The sequence below is a fragment of the Calypte anna genome, chromosome 1, assembly GCF_003957555.1.
Source record: "Calypte anna isolate BGI_N300 chromosome 1, bCalAnn1_v1.p, whole genome shotgun sequence".
NCBI classification, from domain to species: Eukaryota; Metazoa; Chordata; class Aves; order Apodiformes; family Trochilidae; genus Calypte; species Calypte anna.
Window position 1 is genome coordinate 137,103,970 of NC_044244.1, and position 15,191 is coordinate 137,119,160.

Consider the following 15,191-nt stretch of genomic DNA (forward strand, 5'->3'; position numbering starts at 1 on the left):
GGCAAGAACATCAGCTTGCAGGAGCATGGAAAGACTCATCAAATGAGTCTTCCTAAAGTAAGGAGAAGGTAACTGTTTCGTAAATGGGCTTTTTCTAGTAAAGGTAGTATGTAATATAAACAGTAATTGGCAAATAGTATATGATTTTTTTTACCAGTGATTATAATGTGTTTGATAAAGCATGCATTAGGATGAAGTTCTAAAGATAATTACACTTGTTTGTCCTCAGCACCAATTTTCTGAAAGATAATAGGTAGGCAGCCTCATTTCAGTGCCTTCACTCAAGGCAGAAGGAGACAGAAATCCTTTCAGCCTGAGGGCTGGGCTGTCAGGGCATCTGTGCTGTCTGACAGGCAGCCAAGCTTTGGGCCAGGAGCACGGCCAGCATGGCAGAAGACAATAGTTAAGTGTATAGAAAGTGGCATTATCACAGCTTCAGGCAAATGAGACCAACCAGAAGGAAATTCCACCCCTTTGAGGTTTGGGTTCAGGGGGGACCTCAAGATACAGCAGGGAGAGGATGTTGGAGATGTGAGCTGCAGGACATACAGGTGTGATGGGAGGGGCATCCCAGGGACAAACTGGTAAAGAAAGGGTGCAAAGCTGGGGTTTGTACACTTGCTAATTAAGACAGGAAGCAAATTCATAGGAAACCAGTCTTCCTTCAGCCTGCTACTCGCAAAACAAGCTATTCTTTAGAGCCACAACTGAGTGAGGAAAAGGAAAAGGGCATGAACAAGCAAGAGGCATGTTTCTCAGTCTCCCTAGGACTAACCTCAGTGCCAGAGGTTTTCTTTCACTGCAGGGACAAGGATATTATGCAGTGGATACCATCTCTGAACATGATTCTAACCAATTTTTTTTTTTAATCTCAGCAAGATATACACCTAAAAATTAAGCCTAATCACATCACTCAGCCGCTTGTTTGTGTGGATGAAAACTAAGTAGTTTCATGTGGGTCACCTGTAGATTGTGACCATTTACTTCCTGCAAGACTCCATAACATAAAATAGCTTTCTGCTGCTTTGCAATGCTTTTGCTCCCAGTCTTTTCCCCTCACTTTAAAACCAATTCATTGCTTGACATTTCTCCTTAGAACAACCAGTTCTATTACAAAGGATTACTGCTTCAGGTGAACTGTAACGAATGAGTCAGAATGGGAAAATACAGTTGATAGTTTTAATTGAAACAAAGACAGTAAAAATGCCAAAATTATGAGTACAATCACAAGTATATTTGTTTCTTTCAAGCCTGACTACCAAAGTTCTTGAATGTTTTGTTTTACATTAGATTCCTTTGGTGGTTTGGGTTCATTCAGACATCAGGTTTGCATGGGTTTCATTCCATTCGAACATGAGAGCAGGGTCCAGAGATGAATCGTGCTGGCTGTACTTTATTTTTTTAAACGGAGTTGTGATTTTTTTTGTCATAAATGCATACAAAGTTTATAACATCCTAGCTTTGTTCTTGCTTAGTTGTGATGAACCATCCTACTAAATTGTATTTTTAGACTTGTTTCCTAAGGAAGTGAAGCTTTCACTAGTCATGCTGTCACAGTCAGCTGTCATGGTCCGTCCATCTGTCCACCCTTGATAGCTCAGCCAATTTTAAAGAAACTTGACAGACTGGCAGAGATAAACTAACTACTTTACTCCAGCTTGGTGCCTGGGAGGATCATTGGTGGTGTCCCTCTCCAGAGGAGGAGCCAGAGCAATCCCAGCTCTTTGCTTAGTCCAGGCAGGGCTGAAAGGCAGCTGGGTGCCAAGCTCTGTGCTTGGCTGTCCAGCCCAACACAGGTAGGGTGGGCTGCAGCAGAGGAGATGGAGTGTATTTTGAGGGCACTTTAGAGACTGCAGAAGGGGAGTTGGAGGTGTAAGAAGGAGGTGGGAATGCAAAGGTAGTCAGATGGTTAAGGGAGCTTATTGTGGATCCTGCAGGGGATGAGAGAGGCAGAGGAGAAACTCTGCGGCAGGAGGTGCGAGGAGAAAACCAGGAACAGATTTCCTTTATTCTGCTCATGGAACAACTGGTTTCTTCCTCTGTCACAGATGCAGTTATGAATGTGGTAACTTCACAGAAAATGAGTGTTAGCTGACATTGTGCATGCCCTTTGCTGTGCTTGGCTGCAGATGAGTCTCTGCATAGTTACTCACCATGGTCAATCCAACTGGAAACACCATCTTTGGTGAACATCACTGCTATTGCTAAAGGCTAATTTTTACCCTGTAGCAGCCTTAAGAAGTTTGGTTACATTAAATGTTAAGCTTAAACTGAATAGCTCCTACTGTCTTTATTCATAAAGAAAAGAAAATGAAGTTTCTGTTGGTGTTTTATCTTTTTTTCCAATGTTGTTATGGCTTGTGTTGAACAGGGATGATAGTAAGGAATATTCAAAACATCAGGCACAGCCTTGGAAGAGTTGTGGAAAAAGATGCAACCTATGAAACTCCAAGTGAATGACAATGCTTGGATTATAACCTTTTGCTAAATGTTTAGACACCTTTGTCAGACATCAGAATGGCTTTTTTGAGAAATTTATTTCACCTGTTCATCAACAGTTTTTCTCTAGGTATTTCAGTTTATGGTGTTCTTGTCAACAGTATGTCCCCGTATCTCACACTTATCTCTGTGCTCTGATTTTCAACCAGTTTTCTCCTTGCCAGCTACTTCATGTCTGCTGTTTTTTTGTTTTGTTTAATTTTATTAATTCTTCTGCTGTAATTCTAAGAAGTAGTGCTGCATATCTCTGTTACGAAGCGCATAAAAACCTAAGCTTTTAGTCTGGAATGTTCGGTCATAGTATAGGGCTTTATATGGAGTGACTCTGTTGAAATACAGTTGCTTGTTTTCCATGAAGTTTTCACAAGTGATTTCCCCCTTTCCCTAACAGTACGACCCTGAAGTTGTGTTTGTTTATATCACTCTGATTTAAAGCTCCTTAGTTCTGATACACCCTTGCCTTTTGGTTGAAAGTGATCTCTAAACTGATGAAAATTTCCAGTCTTGGCAGAGATCAGAGCCTGGCCTACTTCCAATTACTGCTTGCTTGGACACTCTTTTCCTGCAATTGTCTCCTCTGGTACAATAAGCTTCTCCCCCTCATTTTGCTTGAAAAAGCAGCCGCTGGCCCTCGGCTGAAATGATGTAGTTAGAATGAAATTAGGATGTAAGCAGGCTCCAGCAGGAAGCAAGGAGCTGCTGGGAAAGGTCAGGAAACACTTTAGGATCATTGGAATTTTCTGCTGCCTTCTGAGGCCTTCAGACTGTATTAGTGAGTGTATTTAACCCTTCTGGTTGGCAATCCCTTCGTGGTTGCCTGTGTAATATTTGTGTGTGCTGTACAACTAACCCTGTGAAATAAACCAGGTAGTTCTGCACTGAACAAAGAGCTTTGCTGAAGACAGTCATTGTATATGCATGTACATACATATGTATATATATTTTAAAACTGGACACATTTTTCAGCAGTGGTGTGGCCAGATTAAATACTCCCGAGTTGTTAAAAATGAAATGTCCTTCTAGCAGATTATCTGAAGAAAGTCCTATTTAATTTTTTTTTTCTCATTCAGTCTGCCGTAATCAATGGGTACTAATATTGTCTCGGGTGAACTTCTTGCCTGCCATCAGGGCTCTAGAAGTGTAGAGAATAGTACAATAGCTCCTGATTCTGTGCTAGTTTTTGCTTTCTGTCCCCTGCATTTCTGTCCCCCTGACATTTTGGGTGTTGCTTGGATTGCACTATATTAAGACTTAATCTTTTGCTTTCTTTTTAGAACTTTTATAAGATAAGGATATTTGTTCACTTTATATATCTGTTTATATATAAACTTAAGCAGTCCTTGCTGCAAAGGTTTGAAAAGTACACCGAGTGTGTTGTGCAGTTTTTCTTCATATTTAAATAGACCTTAGCATGATTCCTGTAATTTTTTGGGGGAAAAAAGTTATGTATTCAATGTTATTTTTGTTTCTTCTGTAAGTTTTATTTCATGCTGTAATTAAAGCAATGACATCTTGACAGAATTCACAAATAACAGGGGAATGTATGCAAATGGTCTTCCTGTCAGGTTTATGCTTTAGTAGTACATGACAAAATGCAGATGAAAGAGGTGTGGATTTCTGAAGGGGACTTGCAGTCGGAAGGAGTTGCAGCTGCAGCTAGCTGGGGACTAACAGAAGAATGAAGAGAGCAAAATGTAATCTGCAGAGAAACTTTTATTGCTGTGCTAGTTTATTTTTGCAGATTTTCTCTCATGTTTTGTTTAGTCAACAGAAGAAAATTAAAGCCATCACTAAAATGAAAAGCCATAATCATTTGGCTAGATTTTTAAGACACGTAAGAGCAAGATGTGTGGTCATTGCAGTGATGAGCTGTTCTCCTTAAGAAGAAACCACAAGTTTTAAGTGTCTGAAAACTTTGGTACTTCTGGGAAGGGAGGAGGGTTGTTGTAAAATTGCCCCTTCCCTAGTGGTGTGAAAGATAACATTTTGAAGGTGTTACTGTTTCTTGACTATGTAGACACCTCCGTTGTTAAAGCAACGGAGGAGCATGTCACCAAATCCAGCGTTTGCAGTCTGGGGACAAGCCCTCTTGAGTGACCACCTCGCGTTTTCTCTCTTTTTGACAGGTTTGGGAAAAACCAAGAGAAAGACGAGCGCGAGGGACGCCTCGCCCACTCCTAGCACGGACGCCGAGTACCCCTCCAATGGCAGCAGCGCCGACCGGATTTACGACCTCAACATTCCAGCCTACGTGAAGTTTGCCTATGTGGCGGAGAGGGAGGATGAACTCTCCCTGGTCAAAGGCTCCCGAGTGATTGTCATGGAGAAATGCAGCGACGGCTGGTGGAGAGGTAGCTACAATGGACAGATTGGCTGGTTTCCTTCGAACTACGTGGTAGAGGAGGTTGAGGAGGCAACTGCTGATTCCCCCAGCTTCCTCAGCTTAAGGAAAGGAGCTTCCATGATTAACGGCCAGGGCACCAAAGTACTCCACATTGTTCAGACACTGTATCCCTTCAGCTCCGTCACAGAAGAAGAGCTCAATTTTGAAAAAGGGGAAACGATGGAAGTCATCGAAAAGCCAGAAAACGACCCAGAATGGTGGAAATGTAAAAATTCCAGAGGGCAAATCGGTCTGGTTCCTAAAAACTATGTAGTAATCGTTAGCGATGGTCCTACCATTAACACTTCCCATCCGCCTCAGATAAGCTACACGGGACCATCTTCCACCGGACGGTTTGCTGGAAGAGAGTGGTATTATGGGAATGTTACCCGGCACCAAGCAGAATGTGCCCTCAACGAAAGGGGAGTGGAAGGAGACTTCCTTGTTAGAGATAGTGAATCTTCGGTAAGTGGTACTTAGTGGTACTCAGCCCACCAGGCTGGGGTTAGCAAGCATGACAGCAGACCCTGACCCTAACCCTAACCCTAACCCTGTCTGTAGTAAAGGGCTTTCCACCCTTTGTGAAGCGAGCAACACCTTGGCATTGCCAAGCAATGTTCTTGCTGCTTCTTGCTGAGGATGGGTCTGTTACTGAGATACAGTGACAGAAACTCAGCAGCTGTGGTCTCTGTTATCCGGGGCTTTGAATTGGTGGAGAAGCAAGTAAATATTTCAGGCTTCGATATGATTTTTCATGTGTTCCTCATCTGCAATGCTCCTCCAGTTTACAGCGCTACAAGGTAAAATAATCCTTGTGAATTGCAAAGTTAGTCATTAATTTAAAAGCCAGTTGGAAATGGAATTGCTGCATCGGTCTGTTTTGTTCTCAATTTAATGGAGTAATAGCACAAGTTCCTTAAACTTTGTTAAATTTGGTGAAGTTTGCTCTGCAGAAGACATGATAGCTGTCAAACTGGCCTTCGAAGCTCTGTGTCACTGAGTTCCTTAGTTAACTATAGTCATTAAATGAAGGCAAATGCAAATAAACCAGAGGAGAACAGGAAGAAAAATAGAAATTCAGAAAAACTGACTTACAGAGGCTGAAAAGAATCCAGTTTATTTAATCAACAGAAGAAAAGACTGGGGTGGGAGGCATACACTCTTTAAAATGTAGAAAGCCACCGGAGGATTATGGTAATCATTAAATTACAGTAGTTCAGCTGTCTCTTCATCCTGTCTGACAGGGGCAAGCAAGTATACAGGATGCAGTGTATCCTTGGATGTGTTTGTCCAGCAGGTAGAAGCTAGCTTTCAGATCTGGGTGTTGCATTTGGGTTTATCCTGAGACCATAACCATCAGTTTTCTTCTGTCTTTTGGGAAAAGTGCCAGAAGGGCAGTTTGAAAATAATGCATTAATTAAAATAAATGCACAGCCGTTTTTCAGCACACACCGTGTCACAGTGACCATCGTGCTGTGGCTCTTTGCTTTTAAGAGTCTACCTCTAGAGTAAACAAATTTCCTTGAAAGAACACGGTAACCTTTTAATTTAATATGACTTCATAGTACTAAAAACACTTGTATTCAAAGCAGTTTAAAAATTGCTGCTTGCATTGTTGCTGGAGAAATTTTTGTTTGTGGAGTTTTTCCCAGCATCTAACACTTACTGGAACTCCAGAAAGTTTACTCAAGTCATATTATAGAATGGTTTTTTCACACATTGAAAAAAAAATGCTGAATTGGTAAGCTTTTTAATTTTTCTAATCTTGAATCTGGTCTTGCAGCTCACAGATGTTGTATTTGGGGTTTTTTTTAGCAATGAGAAGAACTGTAGTTATGCATGTAAATGTCTCCTTTGTCTTAGTACTGCTTGAGAGTTTTTTCAGGTTTTATTAGGTTTAGAGAAATATTTAACTACATCTAAATTTTTTTTTCTGCTGTAATCATTATGTATCATACCATCAGATAACTGGTTTATGTATGTGACTTACAAAAGCACTGGGAATTGCTAGTTTTTTGTGGTTTGGTTGTTTTGGGGTTTTCCCCCCAAAATGCCAGGAGTTATTTAATAAGTGAATGCACATAGTTGATGGCATTGGGAAAAAGGTCATAAAAGGTTTAATGCAAGCTTGCTGTGTATGGAACAAAGCAAGACTTAGTTCTAAACTCTTAAATTTGTGACAGTTGCTGTGTTTCACATGTGTGACTACAGAAGCTTTTCACAGTGGGGCTAAAAGTCACCAGGAACATCCGTCTGCATGATCAGAGTGAAAGAACTTTATATTAGAGAGACCACTCTGAACAGAGCCAAGTTGTCAGCTCTCCAGTTTCCTCATATTTCCAGCAGACCAACACTTCCCATCATGTCACGTTATGAACCCACACATTAAAGCTGTGGATGCAGGGGTTATTTCTTTCTAAAAAAGCCCATAGATTAAGCTGTGAGTCGTCCTGCTGATCTCGTGCCTGATTTTTGACCTGGTTTAGAGTTTTCTTTAGTTTTTTGTCACCAGTTACAAAAAGTTGTCTGTATAAAAGTTTGCCCTTGTCACTGAGCAAGGAAGAGCTCTCCTTGGCTAGATGGATGTTTGTATCATTCTGCATCCACTTGATCAGACTGTCATGCTTTGACGTTTCAAAATGTAGTGGTTGCAAGATTCTACAAGGTTTCTCTAGATACAATTTACCAGATGTTTGTGTCACAGCTAGATTCCTTTAGCCCAAAATACTCTCCTCAGTTACACTTAGATCTAAAGGATGCTTCCATAGTGAAGAATATCCTGAGATGAACTCATGTCAGGTAGCTAGGAGCCTGATAAGCTCCATTAATTATGTAATACTATTATTAGAACTGTTGACTTGTGTGAACCATTTAAGCCCACAGTTTATGTAACAGGCACAGTTGCCTACTGGTAGTGTTTTTACGAGCTCTGTTATACCTGGGTAACCTCAGTGTAGTTTTGGAGAAGGAGGAGGATGAAGTGGAAAATACCTAGTCAGCAATAATGCTTGACTGTTCTTTCTGTTTTATGCTCAGTTGATAGAAGCTGAAGTTTGGTGTCTCATTTCAGTAGCACTCCTGAACAAATAATGCAGATTTGACCTATGTAGTCTCTGTACAGGAACTTCTTACCCTTTTTGAATTGCAGAAGGTCAAATTTTTGTTCTGTCAGTGTGGTACCTAACACAAGACAAACAAGCCTTGGCTGACATCCTTGGCCTGGGCTGAGTAGGTGATTGTGTCATGCTTTGAAGATCCAAGATTCCACTGGGGAGAGAAGCAAATTTGGAAGGAGGAGGAAGGAGGGTTCGTTCAGATTGACCTTGGAAACAAGTGTGTTTGCTAGTGCTGTAGCTAACAGGAAGCAGCAATAGCTTGTGGCTGGTGAGGAGGGAAGGCAGCCACACCACACCTAGCTTCTGAGCAGATCCTCTGCTGCAGACACCCTTAAGCTTCAAAGGAGTGGGTGCAAAACTGGTGATTAGACAAAAACCACTGTTTCACAGCCTCATGTCTTCCCATGAAGCAGAGAAGATGGGGTTTTTCTGCTTATCAGCGTGAATGAGCTGTGCAGTTTTTTTGGATGATTTCAGAAGCAATTACTAATTAGGAAGTAATGGCTTCCTTCTGCCAATAGTTATCAAAGCTATTAAACTGCAGTAACCAATTCTAAGTGGGGTTACAGAGTGTAAGAGTGATCTTAAGATCATACTGACAACTGTTGGTGTATTAAGGTAATCTTGAGGACTGTAGGTGCGACTGGATTTTTCTCAGTCCTTTTAGGTCACATTTAGCTTCTGTGCTCTTCGTCCAGCAATATTCACAGCAGAGGTGGGGGAAGAGGCACACGTTGAAGGTTTCTATGCTTTTAGAGGTGCTGATTCTGTCATGTGCAGTGTTCCTTTTTTTTGCTGGGGTTTAAATCCTGCAAGTGTTGAATAGAATCAATGAAATGTGGCAACTGTTCAAAACCTGAAGCATTTGTCATGTTTGTGAGATGCTGTGGTTGATAGGTACAGTGGAGAGGTGGAGAAGGTTTATCTTTCAAGCATACTTAAGGAAATATGCTAGTGGTTTTAAATGGAAGAAGAAAAACATTATTAGAGTAGTATTTGAAGATCAATTCATGTTTCTGACCCATGTTACATTGATTTTGCAACATGATAAATGTAACATAGAAAAGGTTTTTGTTTATATAGCTAAATGAGGTGGAAGGTATAGAAAAAGGTATTTTTCACCCTCCTAGATGGTTTTGTCCAGCCTGACCTTAGACCTTTGAGCTGTGACTTGGGTTTTTGGCTGGGTGACTGAGTAGGAGGAAGAGTGAGGGAAAACGTGGTTATGAATGTAGGAGATGGTGAGCTCCAGGGCAGGCTCACGGTGGGGAGCTCAGAGGGTCTAGAATAGTCTGAAGAATGAGTGCATAAGAATATTTTTTACAGAGGAGAGGCACTGCCAAGTGATACTGGATTGAAAGGAGAAAAAAAAAAAAAAAGCTACAGGATCAGATAAAGGCTTTCAGGGGGAGTTATTTTTCCCAGAATTGCCATTTACGATAAAATTTTCTTGTTTCATTTTCAAACGGAGATTGTAAAGAGGGAACATTCTTTCCTGGTTTCACGTGTTTTCCATTATATCACATTATAACTTGTCTTCATGAAAAGACAGTGAAGTTCCTGGCCAAGGTAGTAAAAACAAAGGAACCTCTTCCTGCCTGTTGTCTTTCACATACGCTATAGGCACCAATTACTCCTTGGTCATCTTAGTCATAAGGAGGAGCTAAAGGAATCTCAAACAATTCAAAGTACTACATGTGGTCTAAAGAGCTGCAAGTATGTAATATCTAATTTCCATTTTCTGTTTTAGGAATTTATTTAACTTCAGGTTTAGGTCTTCCCTAAATATACACAGGTTCCCTGCCATAAGGCTATGATTTGTGATTCTGTTGCAAAATCATCAACTCCTCTGTGGATTTCAGGGATTAAGGTTTACTTCTGATGTGCCTTTTTTGGTGTATGTGAGGCTTTTATTCCTAGAAAAGTTAGTGTGCAAACATCCAAATGTAGCAAGAAGAGGGAGAGGGGAGAAAAAATGGCCAGCAGTTGAAACAAAATAGCTTTAACAGTAAATAAAATAAGCAGACTTGGAGCAAATCCAAGGATGACAGCAGGGAAGCAATTCAAGATGAATCTAACGAGCATACTTTGAAATGATAATGTTAAGAACAGGAATTTATATTTAGAGATTTTTTCAAATAGTTTTTTTTAACCATTTTGCATGTTTGTTAGAGTGGTAAAGAACCAAAATAAAACTGAGTTTCCAGTAGCTTTTGCTGTTTATTCTTGAGTGCTATAGAAATTACTACACTGAGGCCAAGAAAGGGTTTCAGGATTCTTGCAGCAGCTGTTTGAGCTCTTCCATCTCCTGCACCGGATGATGGCTCTCAAAAGAGTTAGATCAGCCTTTCTGCCTTTTTTTTAATTAAACCAGATCACAAAAAGAATAAACTTTGTAACATATTTTGGAGAAACTAAGGAATCATAATGTCTTCTATTTGTGCATCAATCTAAGCAGCAGCTCTGAGGCAAGGAAGAGTGGACAATAGTTCAGGACAATATTAATTCATTAAAGTTGTAATTAAAATGTCAGGAAAAGTATTTATTGTAGATCACCTCACAAAAGTCTAAGTCTTTTGTGGGGACATAGGACAGTAGATCAAAAAATCTATTCAAGCAGCTTTCTGGTCTGAAGGTAGCGATTCTGAGCAGATACAGGGAGCTTTGAAAACCTGTAATTTTGCCATGCTGAAAACTACTGTGCTTTGTCAGAAAATATTAAAACTTTGTTGAGCACTAAGTGATTATTTGACTTTTAAACCTTTGTCTTGTTCCTAAAACAACAAAAATGTGTTTTGTTCACATTCTGAACTTCCCACTTCTAAGTTCTGCTATTTTAAATGAGAGCCTGTTGGTTACTGTTTTTTGTTTGGCATAAGGCATCGCCCATGGAAGGAGCAGAACTTGGTCAGCAAGACTTGATCTTGTTTTTTGAACCCTCTGTTTGTAAGTGCTCCCTTGAATGTTGTCCTTGAAGAGACCCTATGGACCTGCCTGGTAGCCTGTGTTTAGAGCACAGCAACCAGTATGCTGCCCAATGCCCATACCCTAAATTTCCTGAGGCAGGAGTTTAATATCAGAGCTAGCTAGCTTAAAATAGCAATTTTCAAACTTGAAGCCTAGGGGTTGGTGACAGGACACATAACATATCTTGGGTGGAGCATTAAGAACCCCAAAGATATGTTATTATACACATTTTTTTTTTTCTTCCCATCCTTTTTCCCCACCCTTCCCAGTCCTCTCCTTGGGAATCACAGGGGTGTTGGGTGTGTTTTGAGCTGGTGGCTTTGGAGCTGCCCTGAGCGGGAGGCAGCTTTCCTGGTGGAGTCTGCATTAACCTGGTCAAGGCCTAGTGACTGTGGGTTGTAGATGGAAGAAGAAATTCTCCTATGGGTATAACATAAAATAATTTTTAAAGGAGTGTTGCTTGTGGATCTGAAATGTAGTGGCTTGAGATAGAAGAGGGTTAGAGCAGAGGTGTGTGGCTTCAGCTGTGCAGGTGGGGAAATGCTGCTGCCCAAAGCTGAGGTGTGAGCCTCGGGAATTGGGCCAGAGCCAGATCAACAGGCCCAGCAGGAGCTTTGTTTGTTCTGGGCAGGGCAGATGGTGTCAGAAAGGAAGGCAGGGAAGGCACCTGTGTAAAACAGGGGAGATGCAAAGCACTCGATTTTGGGGGGATGTGTAGAGGCAGAGACCCACATTGCAGGAGAAAAGACAGTGTGCCTGAGAAAATGCTCCCCTTCAGCTTACTTGGGCATCTGCTCAGTGTATATCTGACCCACGAGACGGAGTGTAGAGGAGTCTGGAGGTTGTGGTTTCATGAACTGAAGTTTGCTCACTCCCCCCTGCAGCTGCTCTCAGGGCTGTGAAACAGTCTCCTCTGGGTTTTATTTAGCCTGGACAAATTCAGGTTTGCAGCACTGACCCACCTGAACCAGCATCATGATGGGGAGGAGGACCAAGGGACTGGAGGAAGGCTGGGTCTCAAAAGTCCGGCACCTTTCTTAAGGGGTTTCTGCTTAAAGCTGTCTCTTCAGTGGGCAGAGACCCTGCAGCTGTGCCTCCTGATGCCTCAGGCATCATGTATCCCCCCCCCATTCAGTGCTTGCTACAAACTCTGGTGTCTACTTTTTATTTTTTATTACTCTGTTTTCCTGCTGGCTGGCAACAGCCACATCCAGCCCCCACTCGTGGGGCAAAGCCTGTGCTCCCATCTCCACAGCCAGCCATGAGATGGAGTAAAGCTGAAAGTGAGGGATTTCTGCCATCCTACAGCAGCATTGGGTGCAGAAAGCAGAATGGTCTCATCCTGGCTGCTTGGATGACAGCACTGTCGTTGTTAACCAATTGCCAAGATGAAGAGATTTATCATGTGAAAATGTTCTATTCTGTGCAACTTAATTAGCGCTTAAACTTTATCTTTCATGGGTGGTGGTTTGATGGTGATATTTTTACTGTGTTTTTATTCTGTAGCTTTAGCATTTTATTTTACAAAAAAGGTGTACTCAAGAGGAGAAATTATTTCCCATACATGTGGTAATGGAGATAAATGGTGAATGTGGTTTTGTCTTTTGCAATGCAAAGCAGGAATGGCCCTCTAGTGGTCATGGCTCTAAAAAAAAAAAAAAAGTATGGGGAATTTCCTTCATCTCACCCAAGCAGTATTGCAGTAATTGTTTTTGCCAGGACTCTCTAACAAGGAAACCATACACGATAAAAGTTTTTCTCTTCTCCTCAACATTGTCTTGCTTTTAGATTGAGTGACTAAGATAATATTTGCAATTTAGTCATGTAATTGGCAACTTCAGACTGTTCATCTGGGGAGCTTTCACTGAGCACACTAATAATGATGGCAATTATTTATTGAATAATAGACTGTTGGGTTTCTGAAGTAGCTAAAGCACCGAGCTGTGGAACAAAGACGAGCATAAATTACACTCAACTCTGACACAGTTGGTTCCTGAAACCACAAAATTACGCCTTCGTTTTGTTCACTTTTATGTAATTCTCTTTTTTCCTTTTTTTTTTTTTTTTTCTTGAATTCTTCTCAACAGCCCAGTGACTTCTCAGTATCTCTAAAGGCATCGGGGAAGAACAAACATTTCAAGGTGCAGCTCGTGGACAATGTCTATTGTATTGGGCAGCGTCGCTTTAATACTATGGATGAGTTGGTGGAACACTACAAAAAGGCTCCCATCTTCACCAGTGAACACGGGGAAAAGCTATATCTTGTGAAAGCACTTCAGTGACGTTGAAGATGGACTTGGCCACCTGGGCCTCTTATAACTTACAAGCCTTAGGTCCTAAATTCACTTTTATAGAGCAGAGCAATATCTGAAGCAGGCTTAAGGAATAGGCTCTTTCTGAAGTGTTTGCTCTGTTGGTTGCTGTTTGTCCTTCCTTTTTTTTTTCTTTTAATTTTTTCTTTTTTCGTTTGGTTTGCCTCTTTTTGTGTTCCAGTTCTGTTAAATCTCCGACCACCTCTCTTCAGGTTGAGAGTTTCCCTAGGGTGGCCGTGGCAAGCACTCTCCTTCCCGGCTGAGTTCAAAACTCCCCTCTCCTGTGTACGTTTACATAGTTAGCTCAGATCAAGGAGGGGTGTTTTCAATTCAAACCAGTGTTAATCTCTTCAGATTGCTCCCACAGGCAGAACTCTCCGTTCAGAGACATCGGGCACAAGTTGAATGCACTGAAGCTGCAGCTGCTTAAGTGGAAGAATAGATGTAAGAGTTGTGGCTGTGAGTTCTGTAGCTATATCGCTTACCGAGTAGTATATTACAGAAAACTCCTAGTTCCTAGAAGCACTCTTTACACTGTACTCTGCTATTACATTGCCTCTCTGACTCTTTGTAAAGAGTACACTAATTAAAAGCATTTTGTAATAGTACTTCTTAAACTACTATGGTAAGATTGTAGTAAAAAGAAAACTATCTAGTGTATTTTGGTCTGTAATTGCAACAAAGAGAAAATTTATTTGAAAGTTGATTACTAGAGAAAGAATCATTGAATTGTAAAGCCTGAATGTTTTGGTAATCTACAACCAAATGTGCCATCCACATAATGCTTTTTCCTCTTGCCCTTCTGCTTGTTTGAATTAAACGATTATGTATTTAATTCTCAAAGTAATATGTATCTGTAGCTGATTGTTGACACTAATACAGAAGATTAATAAAAACTGATCTTGGGACGGGGTGGGGCGGGCTACCAACACTATATATATATTTGCTTTACAGAAAGAAATCTTCAGGTTTTACAGAGGATGGCGTGGTTGGTAGGAAGAGACACACAGAATGTTTATGAAGAAAATGCATTTTTCTCTTTTCTTTACATTTAAACTCCTTTATGGTTTAAATATACAGTCTTTAGATGGCACATTCCTGAGATTGAAGAAGGGATCATAAGATCTCAAAATCTTGCATACTCAGTTTTTTGGATATTGTAATAAAAAAGGTATTATGTCATGATGGAGTACTGGATTTATCCTTGGGTGGTAGTCCTGGTGTTGCTTTAGCAAGGTGAAATACAGTGCAAAATGAATTTCTTTTGTTTTGGAATTTGTGTGGCCTAAAAAAGAAAATTTCTGCAGCTGCAGAGGACAGTTTGATGTGACACAAAGTCTTATGAGCTCTGTGTTATTTGTTTCTGTGATAAATATGTCCGCTCATAGCTTTAAGGAAAACTGCAAGATGGAGCTCTTTCCTGGTACCTTTTTGCCTTTAAAACACGTTTCTTACCCACTCTGTATTTCGGCCAGTGGTAGTACAACTACCTCTGTGCACAAGTACAGTGTAGGTCAAGCAAATGAATTGTGGTCTTGCTGAGACCCAAGAGGCAAGTACAGTTTTTGAAGTTCTTCACACATACGATTTTCCCACCACTCTTGAAATCTGATTTCTGTAAGTTGATCTGAATTGACAACTGTATTTGAATTAACAGCTGTATTTTTCTGTATGTGTATTAACTAAAAATTGGGCTGTGACACTTCTGTTTGGTCCAGCTTCATGAAGGAAAGCAGTGACTTAGCTCGATCCAGGATGTTTTATGCATTATCCTGAAGAGTATTTCCCCATGACTGTCTTCTAAGAATATGGAAGCTTTCCTTAGGAAGCTGGTGAGAAGTACCAGTTGTTTACAATCTGCCTCCAGAAGAACTCTGCTCCATTGGGCTGCTTCTTAAACTTCATAAGTGAGTT

At 40.9% G+C, this 15,191-nt stretch overlaps 1 protein-coding gene across 2 annotated transcripts in view; it reads left to right on the forward strand.

Annotated features, from left to right (window-relative positions):
* NCK2 (NCK adaptor protein 2) overlaps positions 1-14,459 on the forward strand; it is an 85,233-nt gene extending 70,774 nt beyond the window's left edge. For both annotated transcript variants that reach the window (XM_030467919.1, XM_030467910.1), the window contains 2 exons: positions 4,626-5,347; positions 13,053-14,459. In XM_030467919.1, the coding sequence (XP_030323779.1) occupies positions 4,626-5,347; positions 13,053-13,247 (917 nt within the window). In that variant the 3' untranslated portion in view covers positions 13,248-14,459. The remainder of the gene's footprint in view (positions 1-4,625; positions 5,348-13,052) is intronic.
* The last annotated feature ends 732 nt before the right edge of the window (positions 14,460-15,191 follow it).